The sequence below is a fragment of the Kwoniella shandongensis genome, chromosome 8 (assembly GCF_008629635.2).
Source record: "Kwoniella shandongensis chromosome 8, complete sequence".
Lineage (NCBI taxonomy): Eukaryota > Fungi > Basidiomycota > Tremellomycetes > Tremellales > Cryptococcaceae > Kwoniella > Kwoniella shandongensis.
The window spans coordinates 513,552-533,946 of NC_089294.1; the positions used below are offsets into that span (position 1 = coordinate 513,552).

At 49.4% G+C, this 20,395-nt stretch overlaps 8 protein-coding genes across 8 annotated transcripts; 5 read left to right on the forward strand and 3 right to left on the reverse strand.

Moving 5' to 3' along the window:
* Nucleotides 1-421: 421 nt before the first annotated feature.
* On the forward strand, nt 422-3,414 carry CI109_104639 (uncharacterized protein; the record flags this gene model as incomplete). Its single annotated transcript, XM_032005949.1, has 6 exons — nt 422-1,449; nt 1,509-1,565; nt 1,633-2,589; nt 2,650-2,878; nt 2,940-3,222; nt 3,311-3,414. 6 exons carry the CDS (start codon nt 422-424, stop codon nt 3,412-3,414), a joined length of 2,658 nt encoding a protein of 885 aa, XP_031859733.1.
* Nucleotides 3,415-3,443: 29 nt separating this feature from the next.
* On the reverse strand, nt 3,444-6,131 carry CI109_104640 (uncharacterized protein; the record flags this gene model as incomplete). Its single annotated transcript, XM_032005950.1, has 11 exons — nt 3,444-3,497; nt 3,555-3,703; nt 3,773-4,414; nt 4,485-4,796; nt 4,855-5,035; nt 5,101-5,205; nt 5,264-5,341; nt 5,417-5,556; nt 5,620-5,731; nt 5,795-5,875; nt 5,934-6,131. 11 exons carry the CDS (start codon nt 6,129-6,131, stop codon nt 3,444-3,446), a joined length of 2,052 nt encoding a protein of 683 aa, XP_031859734.1.
* A 425-nt stretch (nt 6,132-6,556) lies between these two features.
* Nucleotides 6,557-7,673, forward strand: CI109_104641 (uncharacterized protein; the record flags this gene model as incomplete). The annotated part of the gene is made up of 5 exons (XM_032005951.2): nt 6,557-6,600; nt 6,670-6,703; nt 6,799-6,916; nt 7,023-7,135; nt 7,218-7,673. 5 exons carry the CDS (start codon nt 6,557-6,559, stop codon nt 7,671-7,673), a joined length of 765 nt encoding a protein of 254 aa, XP_031859735.2.
* A 304-nt stretch (nt 7,674-7,977) lies between these two features.
* CI109_104642 (uncharacterized protein) lies at nt 7,978-10,324 on the reverse strand (the record flags this gene model as incomplete). Its single annotated transcript, XM_032005952.1, has 4 exons — nt 7,978-9,277; nt 9,357-9,474; nt 9,572-9,776; nt 9,959-10,324. 4 exons carry the CDS (start codon nt 10,322-10,324, stop codon nt 7,978-7,980), a joined length of 1,989 nt encoding a protein of 662 aa, XP_031859736.1.
* Nucleotides 10,325-10,993: 669 nt separating this feature from the next.
* On the reverse strand, nt 10,994-14,699 carry CI109_104643 (uncharacterized protein; the record flags this gene model as incomplete). Its single annotated transcript, XM_032005953.1, has 16 exons — nt 10,994-11,848; nt 11,907-12,023; nt 12,080-12,190; nt 12,247-12,347; nt 12,405-12,517; nt 12,570-12,652; nt 12,704-12,797; nt 12,854-12,951; nt 13,006-13,243; nt 13,298-13,482; nt 13,551-13,679; nt 13,744-13,980; nt 14,053-14,113; nt 14,165-14,187; nt 14,247-14,475; nt 14,584-14,699. 16 exons carry the CDS (start codon nt 14,697-14,699, stop codon nt 10,994-10,996), a joined length of 2,790 nt encoding a protein of 929 aa, XP_031859737.1.
* A 463-nt stretch (nt 14,700-15,162) lies between these two features.
* CI109_104644 (uncharacterized protein) lies at nt 15,163-16,049 on the forward strand (the record flags this gene model as incomplete). Its single annotated transcript, XM_032005954.1, has 4 exons — nt 15,163-15,337; nt 15,414-15,541; nt 15,644-15,862; nt 15,927-16,049. The coding sequence occupies 4 exons, from the start codon at nt 15,163-15,165 to the stop codon at nt 16,047-16,049; spliced, it is 645 nt and encodes a 214-aa protein (XP_031859738.1).
* Nucleotides 16,050-16,721: 672 nt separating this feature from the next.
* CI109_104645 (uncharacterized protein) lies at nt 16,722-18,431 on the forward strand (the record flags this gene model as incomplete). The annotated part of the gene is made up of 3 exons (XM_032005955.1): nt 16,722-16,971; nt 17,045-17,715; nt 17,775-18,431. The coding sequence occupies 3 exons, from the start codon at nt 16,722-16,724 to the stop codon at nt 18,429-18,431; spliced, it is 1,578 nt and encodes a 525-aa protein (XP_031859739.1).
* Nucleotides 18,432-18,856: 425 nt separating this feature from the next.
* CI109_104646 (mitochondrial 54S ribosomal protein mL57) lies at nt 18,857-20,021 on the forward strand (the record flags this gene model as incomplete). The annotated part of the gene is made up of 3 exons (XM_032005956.1): nt 18,857-18,959; nt 19,068-19,633; nt 19,788-20,021. 3 exons carry the CDS (start codon nt 18,857-18,859, stop codon nt 20,019-20,021), a joined length of 903 nt encoding a protein of 300 aa, XP_031859740.1.
* Between the last annotated feature and the right edge of the window lie 374 nt (nt 20,022-20,395).

Consider the following 20,395-nt stretch of genomic DNA (forward strand, 5'->3'; position numbering starts at 1 on the left):
AGGGGTTACTTTGTTGATCCAGTCGGCACTGTATGCATCCTCTTGACGCTCTTTCATTTCTTCTTTGAAGTCTGTTGAATGCCCCCTTGGAAACTGCTTGGACATACAGAAAATCTGCGAAACATCCCACATACCCGATTTCAGGGTGAAGAGTTTGCAATCACACTGTTTCCCACCTTCTCTCGGTCTGCTTGTTCGAGACAGACAGATATGGCGCTCGCTGCGTATTGAGCAGATCAAAGGTGTTCATCTTCACTAGCTGATATCGGACACCTTCGAGGTGCCACCCTGCCACGTGATCTTCACGACGCGACTTGATGTTCGGGTTAAGACGTGTTGAAAACATCAGTAGTCCGTTGATTGTACATTGTAATCATAGCATCCTACTCCGTCTTTCAATAGTCAGAGACACGCCGTGTAGATGTTGGCCGAGACTCTCCTCGTGCTGGGGGGTCACCCTTCGTCATTCTTTATCGCCTCTCCACCTGCTCCATCCACCTCGAGAACATACATCGTCTCACCCTCTTTGAGCGAGTACCTCCACCCTGGTGAAGTAGCTTCGCTAAATAGCTTGGGTTCACTCGCATTTCGATATCGCAGGATCAAGACATGGGCAGAGGAAACACATCGAAAGGGAAGGGAAGCTGTACTAGTCGAAAGTCTGACGAGTAGTTCTTCTGGAAAAGGTAAACATCGAGAAACGGCCAAGGGGAACGGGAATGACGATGCGGTTGCGGACGATTCGCCAAATCAGTATCTGTCGACGTTGGCGGCGAGCTTATTGGACGTACTTGGAGGATATGATTTGTTGTTAGTGGAGACTGAAGCGAGAGTGTTGGCATTGGACCCAGTTTTGGTGCAAGATCAACAGGGATATGTCCCACTCTCGAGTCTGGTAGCTAAGTTCGACAGATGGCAAGCTCCTCTTGCATCTCTCTCCGCCATGGTCGACCAACTCTCCGCCCCTCCTTCCTCTTCGTCTCCGCTAAGCTCAACATCGAATTGGACACCTGGAAAACTACTCGATCTTATTGCTGAGAAAACACAGACTGGTAATCCGTTCCTCGAACAAATCTACACAACCATCGCTTCAGCCCTTCGACATCTCTTCTTGACTCATCTCGTCTCGTTCCTGTTATACGGCATAGCCCCGACTCGTTCTACACCGACGACACCCTCTCTGGCGTTGGATGTGGGCCCTGATCCGCTATCGCCCCAACATCGGGTATATGCGCTGAACGAAGAGATGTTGCCTTCCAGCGTGAAGGGGAAGACAAGAGAAAGCGTGGTGTATGTGGGGAGAGTGACAGCAACGTTAAGGAGAGAAGAGAGGAGTTTGCCAAAAAGTCTGGTGGATGGGTTGAGGGAGGAGATTATGCGTGTTACAGAAATGGATGAGGGAGGGGGATTGGATGAGGCTATTCAACGAGCAAGAGCAGAGATAGGAGAGTGAGTTGCGGAGTCATCTATGGCAATCACAGGTTTTGTGCTGATCTACGGTGGTGTAGGTGGTTATGGAAACACATACTTACGGGACCACAGGTAGCCGAGTCTATAGAAACGTTGTGAGTACTCAAGTTATCTGTTTGGTCTTGCGAGCTGAGTGAATTGATGTTTGTCGTGCTCCCTCAGTGCCAACTTCTTCCTCGCTCGCAGAGCCGACTACTCCATCTCTGTCATCCGCGAAATCTCCAAACTTCGACTAGACAAACTCATCACCTCGAACCCGCACTCCTCTTCTTCCGTCATCCGGGAGCAGGATCTGGATCTCGCACTTCTACGAGCAAGTGTTGGAACTACTGCCGAGACTGATCACGGTTTGGAAAAGCTGAGATTCAAGTTGGAGAATGGACCATTGAGGGCGATCTTACCTTCCGTCGTCCCCGCCAGAACACCAAAGAAGGGAAGTATTGGCGAGAAATCGTTTGACGAGCGTAATGGTATTCGAGATTTGTTCTCGTCATCTCTACTCGGTACTCCCTTGACACTCACAACGACGATCACATGGCCTCTCGACCTCTTCATGACACCACCTGCGATATCTGCTTATTCCGATATACACGCGTATCTGACCGCAATACAAGATACTCATATTCGAGTACTGGACTGCTGGACATCACTGTCTGCTGCTCAGAGACAGAGACGTAAATGGACAGGAGTGAACGAAGGTGGGACGGCAGAAGGAGAAGTCAAGGCAAGGAAGAACCTTGCGAGATCTTCTTGGGGCACAGTTCGAGCAATGCTGTTCTTCCTGGATCAACTTCAGAGTCATTTCATGACGGACATTATTGACGTCCAACATCGACGCTTATTGGAACAGCTGGAACTGGTTGAGGGTGTATCGTCAGGTGCTTCGGTACTAGGAGGATCGACAAGAGGATCGTTGAAAGGGTCGGTCAGACAGACGGATACACAGACTAGAGAGGGAACGACATATGCCCCTTCATTGGCAGGCGAGAGAACATCCGGTTCGCCCTTCTCCGAAAGTCATGCGGGGTTCGGAATGGACAGTCAGACTGTCAGATCCAGTAGAGTACCTCCAACGCCTACAAAAGCTCAGAATAACTTTCTGGACTTCTTGACACTGCGGTGAGTCTCCTTCATCACAGCTTTCCTCAGATTGTAGTCACTTACATGACATGAGCATAGACAAATGCACACGCGACATCTGTCCTTCCTCCGAGAGGGACTGTTGATTTCAGACCCTGCGCTCGCGACGGTCACGAGGGACATACTGGACACTTGTAAACGCTTCACGGGGCTTGTAGAGCGATGGGGTGGCGATGTATTGCCCGAGTTGTTGATGGAGGGCGTCGATGGGGAAGAAGTCGGTAAAATGGTGGGAGAGCATGCGGATGCAGTGAAGGAGATCAATGAGGTGAGTCAGATTTCCAAACCCATATTTTGGCGATTCAGAAGTGTGCTCATCCGCTCGTCAGACCCTACATGACCTCCTCGTGGAATTCTTCAGCGCACTTCTTGAAACTCAAAATCCTACATCCTCTTCCTCTGACCCCGACAAATCCTCAGCAGGGGGTAACGCTACTTCCTTTTCACGCACAACACGAGTCGCTCAAATGTCAAGGATGATGTCCCGTCAGAGCAGTTTCACCCTCGGCGCGATGAATGCTAAGACGGGAGGAGTGAGGACCAAAAAAGATTTGGAGAGGGAAGAACGGGGTCTAGAAGCGGAGGTTGTCATGTCGAGACATATCGAACAACGTGAGTATACTTGCGTCTTCTGATACCAACCCAATCTGATCAGCGGGGCGAATGACGCTGATCTGGGTTAATTTCGTTCTTGGATCAGTGCTACTTCGACTCGACTTCAACGGTGTTCTCACGGCTTGGAAGCTGAAGGAGGACGAAGGCGATCTGGCAGGCAAGAGTGTCCTTGCTGAAGGTGGATTATAATACATAACGCATGCAAAGGAATACAATTTCTACGAGTCTTGTTTCAACGGTACAGGAGGTCTATCGCCGAAACTCTCGACGAGCTGCGAAGCGTATATCAGCAAGCGTCCACACGAACATGACAAAGGATTATGACTTACCGAGTTACCGTTGATGATTCCTGTCGTGGCGATGAGGAATCTACGACCTTTGGTCTGTTTGGACATCCATCTCAAAGCTGCAATCTCGGTGTAGGTGCAACCTCCGAGGAAGAAGACGACGGTGGTCATAGTTCGGTCATCTGATAAGACTGCAATTGTCGTAAAAAAAACATCAGTACCGGCTGCTGTAAACCGACTAGAGTTGGTATTTGACTCACCATTTGCCGGTTCTCGCCTCGCTTCTTCCCCTCTCTGTCTCACATCGACCGTCGCTCCTGGTATACTCCCCAGCACATCCTCGAACCCTTTCCAGCCGACTATAGGGTGCGCCTTTGGTAACACTTTCTGTTTACCTGGCTCATCTTCTTCGCCCGAACCTGTCCCTGATAAAATCACATTTTTCTGTGTTACACATTGTACGAGTCTGATCGACAATGGCGCATAACCCGAATAAACATATGAAATATCGTTTGGCGCAGCATCGTTGATATCGTCAACTATTAATCGTAAAGCTTTTCGTAATGATGGGAAAGGTTGAGGACTCGTTGGCGGTGATCGAACAAGGAGGTTCACATCCTGTAGAGCGATCAGAAGAGGGAGATGGTGGTATCCGTAAACTTGTAGGAAATCGCGTTTGAACGATTCGAGATTCTTCGGCTTAATTCCACCCGTCGTGAGTGACATCAAGATGATAGATCGGAGAACGGTCTGCCAAGGGACTTGTTGATACATCAGATCTTCGAGAGTGGAAAGTTGAGCTTGGGAATCGTATCCCGCTACAAGGTTCTGTTGAGCTTCGAGGTTCTTGTTGAACTCATCCGTCTTGGTAACGGGCATGAGTTGTTCCGTCAAACCAGTATCTAGACATCGTCGACCAACATCAGCAATGAGTAGATGATTGTAGTATTGCATGGATGAAGCTTCACTCACGTAATCTCAGACTCTGTTGTTCGCTCTGTAGTCCTCCCAACTTCCCTACAAACTCCTTCATCTGCGAGACGCTCTTCAGATTCTTCACACCGCCATAATCGCCTTCCAATCTCCGAGCAAGTTTACTCAATCGCATACCGACCACAGCAAAGTTGAGATCGCGAATGTCCATGAATAGCTTGTCCTTCTGTGAAGAGAGGTGATGTTTCCGTTTCTTTACTATGGGAGTTGAAGCCAGACCAGAAGTTGATGGAGAAGGTGCTGGAGGTGCTTGAGAGGGATCGATGAGAGCTAGGTCGATCTCGATGTGGGCTACTCATACCACATCAGCATTGACACTGTGTTGTGTTCACGACTGATCAACACGCACAGTTGTTTATACCGATGAACTCGTCCAACATCCCCTCGTATGTCAACTGTGTGCACATAGGCGTCACCCAGTCGACCGACCGATCAAGGATGATGAGGCCATCGACCTGATCTGACGGCTCAATTTCTCTATATTGGGAGAAACCAGAGGCATGATGCCGTTGTAAAAGTGTAGCGAGTTTCTGTCCAAGCTCAATGAGCATCAAGTCTCTCAAGCAAAGATACAGATGGGAACGTCAAGACTTACTTTCGCTCCATCACCTTTGCCTAGTATACGGGGGAACAGTCCGAAAGCTCGCTGGAATGTCATCAACGCTAATGACGAGTAGTAAATCGGTGTATCGTCCCCGTTCTGGATCCAGTTGACATAAGCTTCACCATGATCGTACTTAGTAACGCTCGAGGCTCACCAGGAATACGTCACGAGCTACATCTTCCATCTCTAATGAAAGCAGATCATCCTCCATGGGTATGAACTCAAGTTTGAACTGCAATAACACATGTCAACATTGTTCTTGTACAATAATATTCTTCCCCTCTGCGTTAATGGTCGAATAACCTACCTCTGAAATGGTCACATCACCCGCCACGCCCTGATCCTCGAGGACCTTTCGACAAAGCTCTGTCGCACGTGGGACTAGCAAGATCGTATACATCAATGGTCCAGATGCTGACGGGTTCTTCTGCTGAGCCCGTATTTGTTCTGTTCATCTCAGTATATCAGCTTGATCCACCAGAGATGCCTGTGGTTAGTGAGTGGGCTGACCTGCTATGATCCTCATGAATTCCATTTTGGGTCGACAGAGCCAGACCACATTCCGGGTGTTGACGTTCAGAGGACCAGGTTCGAGCCAAAACATCTTGTCGACAGCTTGATGCTGCGGACACGAACAAGCCATTGGTCAGTCTCGCCGCTGTATCGGAAGGAATGCGAGACGTACCTTGAGGAGAGCCACTTCTGTGACGAGACCCAATGGTCCAGCCAGAGCTGGCTCAAGTATCAATGTCTTCGCACCTTGAATCTATACACGACAAAGCGCTATCAACACGCATCCTGTTTGCATTTATATGGTAGCTCACATCATTCAGGCTCTCCACTAATGCACTCTTCGCAAGTTCCTTGAGTAATCCCACGTCTGGGCCTTTCTCCGTTGCGGGAGGAAGGACGGTAGACTCGCTATCGCCAGACGTGGACGGAGCAGGTGGAGGTTGTGTGAGACGAGCATGAGCTTGTTGATGGGGTAGTCGTGAGGGACCCGGTGAAGCTGTGGTCGCCATATTACGCGAGCAATCCCCTTTAGGCTACGATAAGAAAGAAGTACACAAAGAATAGAGAGCGGATTAGACGAGAAACAATATGGATAAGAATGATGATACTGTAACCGTAAATAGAGGTTGTATGATGATACGTTGCGTTTTGCGGGGCGCCCCTTTTTGTATTGTTGAGTGAGCGAGCACGGAGCCAAAGACGACGATGACTAGTACGCCGAGGATATCCATCACATCTTCCCATTGCTATTCTTCTCTACCTTTATCCATTCCTTGGACATAATATCGCAACACATCATTGCTTCTCACCGCCACTCCAGCTTGGTGACCCCAACTCGTCATACATAGAGCACAACATCACTCGTTTTTAGCCGCGTCGATCACGACCCAACAAATTTCTACCCTTCCTTCGTTGAGCCCATATCAAGTCTGCGATGGACGACCTATCCACAGGCTCAGAGAGTGATTACTCCAACTCGTGAGCTGTTTGTTGTCTCGGGAAGAGGTGAGATCGGTCGCAAGAAGCTGACCTCGTTGTTAATTTTAGCTGGATCTCATGGTTCTTGTCAACAAAAGGCAACGTACGTCGACGACTCCAACTTCCTTCCGGTCCTTTTGACCCTATCTTTCCAGCCAGGTAGCCAAGTAGCTGACGATGACCGCTTCATGATCACAGGAATACTTTGCAGAAGTTGACGAAGACTACATTTTGGATCGTTTCAACTTGACAGGATTGAATGGAGAGGTCGTACAGGAGTATTCGAGGGCTTTGAACTTGATCACAGATAATTTGGGTGAGTCTACGTTTTCTCGCTCGACCAGAGAGTGCAAGCATGTGTGACCGTGTATATATACATATATACGACGGATATGTCTGCTGACACCCTGTCTTTGGTGCAGACGACGAGTCCTTGGACGATGATGTTCGGGAAGCTGTAGAGACCTCTGCTCGTTTCCTATACGGGTTGATCCACGCTCGTTACATTGTTACTTCTCGTGGTCTCGCCAAGATGGTGAGTTAAGTTCATACTGCTAACAGACTTTACACGCTCGCCTCGTAGAGTCAACCTGGTCTGATCGTTTCTTCGATTGCAGCTGGAGAAATACCGCAAAGCAGATTTCGGTCGATGTCCTCGAGTCTACTGTTATTCTCAACCTCTCCTACCCGTCGGTCTATCCGACATCCCCTACCAAAAAGCTGTCAAACTGTACTGTCCTCGATGTGAAGATATCTACTCTCCCAAATCCAATCGACACGGTACGATCGACGGTGCTTATTTCGGGACGACCTTCCCTCATATGTTATTCATGGTTTATCCTCAGATGATACCTGGAAAGGGACAACCTATCGGATCGAGCAGCGTAGCGGACGTTAATAGGAGTTTGGTAGCTGGACAACAACAGAGAGGTGAAGGACCAAGTTCCGTAGGCAGCGTGTCCACTTCGTCTGTAGCTGTAAAGGCGGAAAGATACGAACCAAGAATCTTTGGATTCAAAGTCAATGAGGATGCGAAATTGGCAAGGTGGAGAACAGCAAAGAGAGACGCGTGAGTCCGGGACGGAGGCATGGTCCATCATTGGACATGTAACGCTAATCGTCTGTATACCCATAGCCAAATCGGAAGGCTCGAAGCGCTGGAGAGAGAACAAGGACAAGCCGCTTTGTAATCAAATACAAATTGCCCTTCGATCGAAAACCACCATACATTATACTCGCCAACCTCATGCTCTGGCTGACGAGTCATCTTCCCTACTTTTGGTTCCCATCCGCCCAGATTTCCTGACAAGAGTCTTTCTGCTATTATGTCTAGCTAATGCATTTACATTCTGTATTCAGTCTTACTGCTTATGAGACTCAACCTTTGTTATTCCACAAGGCCAACAAGTCGTGTTGATCGACCACTCTAGCTCTCCCCTCATCCTGCGAATCTAGTTGCAGCTGTTGCACCTCTCGCGACATCTCGTCTACCTCCGGTATATCCCCCGACTGCCTCAGATCTAGCTCGTCCATCGTATCTTCCATGGTCTCTCTCCTGCCCTTTCTCCATCCCGGTACTCTACTGATCGGTGCTGGCCAAGACTGATTACTACTCTCCGTCGTTGACAATTCTCTAATCAAATTCCTCGGCACGATCTCTGGCGGACTAAGATGTGTGATACCCGCATCATTCGTTGTAGTCGTCATCATTAACATATTCGGTGATTCCGTTAATGGTCTATCATTTGCTTCTTGATCAGGTTCGGGTATCGATGCTATCTCAATCGCTGTCGCGGTGGGTCTAGTCGAAGGAGGTCTCGAGATCGGTTTCTCCAACAATGTAGGCAATGGCGCTACTACCGGTGGTCGAGCTCCATCGTTTGGAACAAGGGGCGAAGTACGAATACCCATTTCTCTCACTTCAGACCATTTCATCTCCTTCTTCGCTTCGGACTTATCGATCATACCACTCTCACCTACCAAATTGATGGCGGAAAAATCACCCAATTTGATTCCGATAGAGGCGGAGGTACTCCCGTGTAATACACCGACTCCGGGCGCAAGTTGCCACAATGGAATACGGTCGATGGGTGGCGGTACAGAGGCAGATGTGGTTGCTGTTGGACTTCGAAGGAGAGGGTGTGGCCTAGCAAAATTGGTAGCTTCTGGTGAGTCGGGGGAGGAGGTGATCACGGTGAGGGAAGCAATGGGATCAGAGGGGTATCTCCTCAGACCGCGTTGAGGTTTGTTGTTCGTCGCATTTACGGCTCCGACAGGCTTGTCTGGTGACGCAGTAATTTGACCCAAATCAGAAGTCGAGGTAAGGTGTCGAGTAAGCAAGATCGGTGAAGTCGCATCGTGACCTTCTCTTGGAGATGTAGGAGACTCCGATCCAGTCTCACCGTCCTCGTCGCCATCGTGACGCTTCCGAACCCGACCTCGTCCCCGTTTGACGAATTCGCCACCCGTTGGCGAAAACGTGAGTGGCGACGCTTGACCTATCGAAGAAGTAGGCGAAGGACCTTCTAGGGGCCAGGCATACATTGACATTGGGATAGCATGGTGGAGCGCAATATGAAGTGGTTGAGGTTCCCGAATACGTGTCTCCATAGGTGAGAAGATGTACACAGGAGGCGAAGAAGTGAGTGCCCAAGAAGAAAGGGAGGAGAGGTGGTTGCTGAGTGACGCAGTACCAGTAATACTGTCAGTACCGAATTCACTGGACGTGATAAGCGCGAAGGAGAATTGATATCTACTCAATGACTTTGGAGAAGACATAGGAGATAACGATGATTCGTGGTGGCGGCTGACAATGTTTTGCAATGTGGTCGAACACCGCTTGAGCTGGCAAAGGGTCAAATACCCCGTTCTCCACTGTGGCCACAATCAAATGTCAACATCGTCTCGGCTAAAGTATTCGAGCCTTCTGACTGCCGGCAGGTACTAATGTTTTCTGACTCGCCGTACTCACTATAATCAATCTTGACGACTGGGTCGTGCAATACCGAAAAAGGCTGAGGAACAGGATTCCTCAACCTCCCGACTGAATCCCGATAATTCAAGGGGAGTTGATAATCTCCTGACGAGTATGGCGAACGAAACGTATTGGTCTGGCCTTGAAATCTGTATTTGAGATGGAGGACGTGGACGTTCGAACCCGGTTGAGAGGTAAGGGTCTGGCGGCGTATGTGGCGAAAGAAGTCTGGGTGTCAGCCTTGAAATATCCTGTCACAACAACCAATTCATGCATTTGCTTGCGTCGACATCCGCTAAGCACACTACTCTTTGGCACGTCCACAATGTCGACAAAAGAGCAACCTTGACGAGACGATATGAAGCACTGCCATTCCCAACTCACCCTAGCATGATCTAACAACCTGATCGTATCTTTGAAATCTTCCGCTTTGATACCCCCACTCCCCTCATTTGGTGATCTCATATAACTCGAAAAGTTCGAGAAGAGATATAACGCATCACGATTGGGCAAGTCGGGGGATAGAGGTCGTGTAGAGGTCGGGGATCGATTGGTAGGTGAGCGTGATCGGGAGGGGGGGCGGCCATTCGTAGGTGAGGGGACGCGAGGTACTCCATCGGTCGAGGCCACTGGGTGGATCGTCGTTGGTATGGGAGGTGGAGAGGTGATTGTAGTAGTGATTTGGGGTAGGGTAGATAATGGGGAAGCCGTAGTGGGGAATCGTCCTTGCATTTGCGTTTGCGTGGACATTGTATCAACTTCCTTTTCCGCTATTCACCTGAGAACACTCTTGGATGAGTTACTGCTATTACTCAACGCCACTAACCAAAATACCCAGTGATTACACTAATTTCTGATCTTCGTCATGTACAAGTCTGCCTTGATGTTCACCACGTCGGGTTTACATTCAAGTCGAGTTGAAAGGAGAATGATAACGACCGTTTTGTCCTCCCTCCTCCTCGTTTGCCTCCGACAGCGCAATGATCACTTACAACAACACCTCCTTTCTTGTCCTCGAACAGGATAACGCCATGACCCTCCTTTATCTCTGCTGAGCTGTGCTGTGTCATTCCTTTCTCTTTCTCGTTTCTCGATTCCCGATCCGATCACACCACCTTACAGGAAGGTATCAAGCGCCACCTTTAGATGGGTTAGTCTCTTTCCCGAAGACAGTTCGGGGTAGTCGGGAAAAGGGAGCAGATCGACGAGGATGGCCTTCCTTCTGAGAAGGAGGCGGAGGCGCGGAGGCAATTTACAACTGCTTGATGCATGTCTATGAGATTTATGCACGATACGATTCGATACAGTATGTCTTAGCCACGTACATGCCTCCAAACACAGAACAAATGTCATGTCCGCCGTTGCCACAAATCGACCCAGCTCACACAATTCTACTCCGCGTCTTCTGCCTGTTCCTGATCACTTGCCATCCAGCAAATCCTGCTCCGGAGGCGTAGTCCCCTCCCTCTCCTTTCCTCCGCGTTGCGGTCTCAGCCTCTCCCCGTCTGCTGCACTTGCATCAATTTCTCGTTGCTTTACCCTCTCACCACCGGGAATAGGCGTTTTCCCTCTTAATCCATCATCAACCGCTTCCTCATCGTCCGACATCACTGCCGTATCTAACCTAAATGTCGGAATATCATCCTCAGATGGTCCTGACACCGAATTTGCTCGCTGTCCAGCATCGTCGTCCTCGTCTGAGCTTGTTTCGGAAGCTCCTCCAAACCAACGAGTGATGGATAGCTGAGATTTGGCTTTAGGTGGAGCTGTCGACGCAGATGGCGAGTCGGGTGGACTAGCTGAGGACGGGAGAGCCGCTCGCATGGATCTGAATGGTGAGCTAAGAGTAGATAAGGATGGAGCTCGAACATGTCGGAGTGTCTCTCCAATGCTGATGCTATAACTTGGTCGTGGCGGGCTGCCAAGAGTCGATGCTCTTTCGGGAATCGGTTCGTGTTCCGTCTCACTAGGCGTGTCCATATCGAGCGATCTGACAGGCTTTCTGAGATATCCCTTCCTCCTACGAACAGATGATGCACTTTGTCTTGACCCTTCTGCTTCAGGTTCCAGAAAGTCGTTGACAGGTCCTCCTGCTTTGGCATACCGTGCGCGACGAGTGCGACTGGCGAATCCGGCATCGGCATCCGACTCGATGGGGATCTGAGTATGGACGGCAAGGGTGTCAGGCTGGGGTTGAGGTGATTCTTGGTCGTTACTTGTGCGATCTCTGTGTAGAGCTGCCCGAACTTCTGTACGCCCACGTAGGATGGCACGCTAAGGGAAGATCAAGTAATCAGCGACTTGTAACCAGGATGGCCGACCTTGCACATACCTCAATTGTCATTCTGTTTCTGACCATTCTCAGTGCTGGCCACGAAACTCGCTCTCCGACATCCAACATTCTCTCAAGTTGAACTCGATCAGGATCGGACAACAGATGAAACCAGTCCTAACGTCCAAGTCAGCACTGATGACATCAAGAAGCAGAAGTAAGACCAAACTCACTCGGATTGTGCTTCGCGGCGTTAGTGTCAAGTCACCCGAGAAACGTTGCAAGAAGACACCGCTCCAATCGCTTTGAAGAATCTGAGGCATAAGGTCAAGATCACGGATAACCTACCAAAGTCTTGTCAGCAGGTCGGGTCACTTAGCAGAAGGGGGTTCAGACACACTTTGAAATGCTTCGACAGATCCAGTTTGATGTACGATTCCAGAGCTGAAAGAATGAAACCTCCTCGCCAGCCTTTGCCCTTACGGTGTGCCACGGGACGACCTGTATGATGAGATGTCAGTCAGGAGATACCTTCGACAACATACACACAAGACCTACCGACAGAGCCTCTGGGCGCAAAGAAGAACAGATGGATATGAGGGTTGGTTTGAGACACAATTGAGAAGTTACAGTTGAATTGGGTATGTAGACTGCCGAGGGGGATGTCCTCACTAAAATAACTCAAGTCAGTAAGGGCCTTACAGAAAAGGCATTCTGACTCACCGCAAACTTCCGTCTTTGAATCGTGATCCACCTAAATTGTGAGGTTTGACACTACCATTCCGGTCCTTCGCCATGAGTACAACCTGACAAAAGAATCAGCCTGCTGTTGTTTTGCGCCTGTTGAAGACACTCACGGGGTTGAGGATACCCGGTACTGCAGCACTCGCTAGAATTGCAGACCATATCAGACAGTTGGGCGCAGTCAGGTGATTCAGCAGGATGGTGGGCCTGTAGATTCGCTGTCAGTGAATAATCTTACTTACTGAAGGTAAGGATGAACTCACGAGTGACGATCTGAGGGCACAACAGAGACGTTCAATGCCCTTCCTGTTCTCTCATACGCCTCTTTGAAGGTCAAAGAGCCTCTCGTGAAGAACATTGACTGGAACGGTTCGTCAGCTTTCCTCTTGAAGAGTTGAAAAACGTATAGACACACCTTCCTAGCCCAGCTGACGGTATCGAATCTGGCACCAGTTTGCAAGAATCGCTTGAACCAGATGGTTATAGAATCCTCACAAGCTGTGATCTTGTCCGCTAATTTGGGTATGAGGAGTTCCTTCAACTCGTCGTCGGTCCGCGTGCACAGCAGTGCCGCGACGAGACCGCCAGCCGAAGTTCCAGTGACAACGCGGGGAAGGAGGTCGGCTTCCAGGAAAGCTTTGATAACACCAAAGCTACACCGCCCAATTAGTATGACGAAACATGGGGGGGGGGGAGAATCAGCTCACTGATAGTATCCGAATGACGCTCCACCTGACAGACACAACGCGCTTGACCCGTAGTGCTTGTTGATAGCTCTGAAGAAGGCCCGCTTCTCCTCGAGCGTTACATCCGTAGCAGTCCTCACAGAGTCAAGACACGCTGCAACTTCCTGAATATGCGCTTCGACAGCTAATTTGGTGCCGATAAATGTCTGTTCATCATGATGACCTTCGCGTTAGCTTTGTGCACAGAGGCGTTACAGAAGTGTCCAATGCTCACCTCGCTGTACATCTTGACGCTCTCCGTACCAGCAAAATTACTCCGCACACAAATTGCCAGTGTATCCATAAGTCCCCTGGTGTCCTTGGCGGCTCGTAATCGCGTCAATGTGCGTCGAACTCGCTTGACCTGAACGATGGTAACGTCAGCGATAGCCTTGGCCAGTTACTAGAGATAGGGGTTGGTCACTTACCAGTGTGTAATCGAAATACGAGTCCTCCTCGACCTCCTTCCACTCATCGAAGCCAAGATACGAGTCCAGCTTTTCCGCCGCCTTTGCCCATTCCTCATAAGTCTTAGCATTCCTCAACTCCTTTCTCAGTTTTGCCTTATGTCCTCTCCATGCTACGACCCATTCGAAGACGTTAACGACTTGTCGAGTGATGACATAGGCGCTGAATTCGAGATATATGATGAAAAAGATGAAGAACTGGGGGTGGGGGGTGGCAGTGTGAGCTCTCGATGAAGTGTACGGTCTGTATACACGGAGATTTTAACTCACGAGGAGAGGCCATCGAATGAGATGATATGTCAGACCTTGTGATGCAGCTCGCGGTGGTCTCCTGCGAAGGCTGTCAGCTTGGCTAAAGGTGGACGACGAAGTCACCACGTACCTCGAGACTTTTTGGTGTATAGGCTGACATTGATTGGATTCACATGAGTAAAACGGATGAGATACATATAGTTCTTACTCACTGCGAAATCAGAAGTTGCTGTCAACTTCTCCACCCTCTCCAAATTCATCTGCCCAGGAGCGTCCAACGATCCATTATCTGGCCCATAATTCCATGTCCCTGGTCCACCATTTCTAGCTGATGATATCCCTGGCGAATCGGCAGGTGATCGTGGTGAAAAAGGGGACTGTTCGCCTTCTAGAGGTAAGGTATCGGAGAGTGAGAGTGCTTGCGAGAACGCTTTCAGGTGACTGTAATGGGAAATCCGTCCCGATGTCAGCTCAGTATTGCGATTCGATCGCGTGAATATTTCGTCTGCAGCGAGCGCAGAGCTAAAGATGTTGCATGTTCATACTCACTCTTCATCCACGTAGGAGACGGACCAGATATCCTCCTTCGTAGAGGACGTTGCATTTCGAGTTCTCGACGTTGATGCTGAGGCCGAGGCTGAGGCTGATGCTGATGTCGAACCCATATTGTTACAGACGCGGTGACGTCAAGGTTGCAGGCGTCACAGTGAGCTGAGACTATGCTCTCTCCAGTTACTAAGCAGTCGCGATCTATGTATGTATGTTGTCTATTGTATCAGTGGTATATGGTATGCTTATGATGATGAGTGATGTTGATGAGGATGACAGTTGACCAACGGAGTTAATCGTTTTTTGGGGGTAAGGGGTGATAGAGGACAAGCCAAAGATGGAGCACCGCGCTTCAATGTATTGCCGCTGAGACTTGGTGACTACTCTCTATCGTCAATTAACCTTTAACCGTCAAACTCTGATCATCATTCATTGAGTTTTTATTCCCACGATCCCAATCTACATCCACTGGATCTACATTCCCACACCAGGTACGATCCCGCGGATCCACTACCGCACCATCGAATCAATTCAGTGCACCTAGCTTGATCAACTCTCATCGCCATCATCACACCCACCATGTCAACACCCCTCCTTCAACAATTCCCATCGTTATCGACATATCCTCCATCATTCCTCAAAGACCTCTTATCATCACCAGAGCTCACCGAAGCATTTCTGTTCTCTCTGCCAGAGGTTCAACATTTGGCGGGAGAGGTCGAGAAGCTTGGAAGGGAAAATGATGAGATAGCAAGTGAGTCTGGGGAAATGCTTAGTTTCCGTGACATGCAAGTCACGGACCTGTATACTGATCTGTATGACTGATGTAGGACGGAACATGGAACTGCGAGATCAGCTGATCGCTCTCCGAGATGGAACCGCACAATCCTATGCTCATGCAGAACATCAGAAGCGCAAATGGGCAGAGCTGGAGAAAGCTCAAGCCAACTTATATCAGGTAGGTAATGGTTGTCGACTTCGACCCTCATCCTCCTCGTCTCATCTGATCCGTAGACTATAGAGGTGTAGAGGTGACTAATGTGCGGTTGTTCTTGTGTAGCGTAACCGTCCCTCATTCCTCCATCTTAGACTGCGGCATTCCCTCACAGCCCAGGATGAACAGTCAGAAAGGATAGCGAGCGCCTTCATCGAGGGCAAATCGGGTGGTGGGAGTTTAGCACCATCACGAGTCGATTCGCCAGCTCCTGGCTCGTCGGGCGACTTCGGTGGTCTAGGAAGTAGCACGCCCATCCAAGGATCATCAGCCTTCAATGATCGAGTGAGTCGTCATCATTGTGCAGCATAATGGAGGGGAGAAGTGACTGATATCTTTCGCCTTGCAGAGCCAGAGCAAGGCGATAGACGACTTTATACAAGAGTTCAAAGCTGCAAGAAAGACATATCACAAGAGAGCGATATGGGCAGAGAGATGGTCACGAGGGGAGGTCGCTTGGAGAGACGATTAGGAGATCTAATAACAATCATTCTTACATGCCCCCTTGTGGACCGCGCCTTGATTGATACACGGCGGCTGGACCTTCCGGGAGCACGGTCATCCGCAGAACAAAAGCTGGAGATTGGAATACGATGAGAACGAAGTAAACACTGTGTATAGCATAGACTACCCGTTGTATATGTACAGTTTAATAAAGCGTTCCTCTGCACGGTTGTCATCGTTTCAGCAGCTGGTCACCGGGAAGCCGGCCTGGATTGTCCTTGAGGTGGTCTCGTGAGAAATGACCCGTTATGAGTGCTGCCAGTCGACCAATAGAGAGCCATCGCGTTCGCGTCAATTGCTGCTTGTGACATGATATCAAAGGCAGCGAGACTAACTTCCAGGCTGGGATGCACATGCATATGCAGTTAGATGGCATACAGGAAGGAAGATTGTGACGTCTTATGCCATCTCGTAAGACGCGTTCGGGATGCCCGGTGCCTGAACGGTCGATTGATTACAACGGACTACTCGGTCATTTCAACGTCACAAAGACAAAGCGTTCCAATTTGACAGTTGCCTATATATTGATCTAATTACATTTGTCCTTGTTTCTTGCGTTCATAGGCAAATCATTCCTGGATCGCTCCACGCCTCCCTAGCCAACGTTTCCTCCCCTGCGACTCTGGCCTCGCCCTCCTCAATGTCGCTCTCCTTCTCATCCTTCCTCTCCCTCCTACCTCCTCCACACCCCGCCGGTCCTATCGATTACAGCGTTGGCTTCCTCAACATCTTCCTTACTCAGCTAGTGCTCACGACGCCATGTACTCCTGGATGGAAGCTCTTCAGAGCTGGAGTTGCAGCGCCGATTATCGTTTCGATTTGGGTATACTTGGCTCTGTGGCCAATATTGTGGTACAGCTTTGATCATTGGGGAATTGTCATCTTCCTAAGTAAGTTGAATCGTGGAAAGATCTCTGATTCGGACGCTCAACAACTGATATGCTGACAAGCGTGTACAAATAGCTTCCCATGCCTTTCGAACACTGGAATGGCTTGTTTTCTTCCCTGCCGAAGAGAACCTTCACCGACTGGTCCCGAAATCTTCGCTTGTGTCCAAGATCAGGAGTTCTACCACCAACGGAAAACCCATAGCCAATGGCGATAACTCTACCGATTCTACCGCACTGGTACCTGAACCGATACCACCCCCTTTCACTTTCGCCAAGTTCTGTTGGGCTGCCAGCCTTTGGTGGTCGATACGAGGTGTCGGCTGGAACTTCTGTTGCCCTCTCCCGTCATCTTCCGTCAAGCCGCCATACACCCGAGGCTCGACACGCTGGCAATGGCTCAAGGCTCAGACCAAGATATTCCTCGTATCCTACATCGTTTACGACTCTGTACGAACATTTCAAAACTTGACTTGGGGAAGATCATTCTTTCACGATGTGGTCGGTATCGCCCCTTCCTATTCAACGATGACGAGCAGTCACAAGGCCCTGTACAGCATTGCAGTGGTCACTCGGGTATATTGGGGTCTCCAATCCACGCACTTTCAGGCTGCTGCGCTCATGGTGACCATAGGAGGTATGATGGGCTGGGAGGGAGAATTGTGGAGTCCGTGGGGATGGCCACCTCTTTTCGGGAGTTTGATTGAGTTGTGGAAACATCCCGGTTTGTCCACTATGTGGTCTAGGGTGAGTTGTCTCCGAAAAATATAACATGGACTGAACGTCCTGACAACAAGTTGCTGCAGACGTGGCAAGGGTACAACCGAAGATTCCTTTACGTCTTTGGTTGGATCTTTATCGGTGAAAAGGTGTTAGGATTGACGCACACTGGACTATCTTCCCATCCCACCATTCCGCCATCCAACTCATCATCTCAAAATTCGCCAAACCCATCAGGTCAAGTCTCGCCGTCTCATCCCCTCCCTACGACTGCTCCTCAGCTGCCGACCCGAAAGCTTTCGCCTCGACTCATGCTTCAGAACTTGATCAAGAGTCTTATCGTTTTTGGTATATCTGGACTTCATCACGATCTCGGCGTCTTGAAGTTGTTCTGGAAGTTTGCCCCACCCGGTGCACGGATGACTTTGAGAGAGAGGTACATCTTGACCCCCTTCTTCTTTGTCCAACCATTAGCGTTGGCCGTCGAAGCGGCCGTCAAAACTTCTTGGCGAGGATGGAAGCTGAAAACTCATCCAGAGTGGAAAAAGGGAGGTGAAGGAGAACCCGGGTGGCTTGTCCTCCTAGAACGAGCAATAGGCTTTGCATGGACTTGGATCTGGCTGGGTTGGACGGCAGGCTGGTTCGTTGAAGGATTGGCCAATATGGGAGCGTTCAGACAGACGGAAGACGAGGTATGGTTCTCGTTAGTAGGAGGATTGCTATATGGGAAATGGCAGCATTGAGCTGTGCCAATCGATATAGCAGACGCATATGGAGAATGACGGGCTGTAGTGCATTGCATAGTCGTCGAGCAAGTAAGTAGAAAATAGATGACATAGATGCTTTACATGTAGATAGATGGGATAGATGCATCGATGCATAGGATAGGATGAAAGAGGTGCAGAAAGACGCCTCATCGGATAATTCCGGATGAAAAAGTTGGTAACGCCGAGTGGTATTACACTGACTGGCCTTCGTTACTCGTACTTGCTGTTTAATCTCGACATCTCAAAAGTTGGTGAAGATTGGGTCCATTGGTGCTTGTCAATCTACTCACTCACTGCATTGGTATCGTCAAGCAACCCTTCCTATACCTCGATACCTCGCACGGCAAGCTCAGACATACAGCCTTTACTACTGCCCACAATCACCCAAAAAGCACTTCGATATGGCTCTCGCTTCTTCTTCCTCATCAGTGTTGAGATCGACAAGATGTCTTTCTACCCCTCTTTTGGCTGCTCGACCAACTAAGAGCAGCAAGCGAATAGCGTGTGAGTGCACGCATGATATACAATAGCGATATGGCGCTGACAATATGTCAATTTTGCACCCTTGTTGTCTCTTCTCCGACTTGCTAATTTGTCAACCATTACAAACAGCTTCTGCTCGAGGCTACGCTGCTGCAGCCACAGCGAGTGTTGAAACCCCTCTTTCAGCCTACGAACCAATCACCACCGACTCCTCCTCAACCACATCACCTCGTACCACTCGAACCAACAATTTTACTCCTCGATCATCTTCCAATTCCCCTACAACCGCCTCTTCTGCCCAAGAATACCTCACAAACCTTCTATCATTACCTTCACATCGACAATTTCCCCCTGCTCTAGCATTACAGATCCTCACACATAAATCATATCGATATTCTCATCCGATTCGACATCTATCCCCGTCTGACGAGTCAAACGGAGTCGGGTCGGAACCTTATAATTCTCGACTATCTTTTATTGGTCGAAGAGCCCTTTCGACTTATTTGTCGATCTTCGTACATGACGCTTTTTTGTCATCTGCCGCGGGGGGTGGATTGAAAGTGGATGGAACGGATTTCTTGAGAGGAAAAGGATTACAAGAGAGATTGGATGGATTGAGACATGTTAACAATCTAGGGAGGGTACTGGGCGATGAGTGGGGTGTGGGACAAGTGACGAGATGGGATCGTAATGAGGTGAGTGTCATCTCGTACCTGAAGCTATCAACAACCCCTTCACTCCTCGAACGACTTCCTTTCCTTCGAAGCTAGAAAGTAGCTATCACTAGTCTCTTCGGGCTTGAGAAGTGTTGTAAGACAGAATTCGTGCTGATACTGCGTCCGCCTTCAGACATCGAGAGAAGGAGGTGATCTGAAGATCAAGGGAATGTCAATCGAAGCGATCCTCGGTGGTATTTACACCCAATTCGGTTCCCCAGCCGCCCATCGTACTTTCCACAAAATGATCTTACCAGGCTTCGCGAGGTCGAACCAATTGAGAGATCCGAGATTGGTCGAGAAAGTGGAGACGGTGAAAGAACAGCTGGAAAAGGAGTTTGGGACCGGTATCTTGGCTAGATCATGATCGTGAGAACGCCCCGAGGGAGAACAATAGGGGAAGTGATGTCTTTTCTTGCATACGAGGATATAGCATGAGCATGAGCACCGCGTATGAAGCATTTTTCAGGTCATTGAGGTTCGTCCATTCATGGGTAGTTGCACGACTCCAGGTCCGCCCGCAACCTGAATGACCCAGAATAAATGGGTTAACGACCTGTCATGATTGCTGTCTGGTATATGGGATGATATCATGGGGCTTGCGTGACCTACAGAAATGCTCTCCGTCCATACATGGTCTGGCTCCCAGACCAATCGGAGTTCAGGCCAGCTCGTAGAAGTACCGGCAAACATGAACATTGGGTGGTAAAAACTGCATACAGAGTATCTAAATTTGGCAAA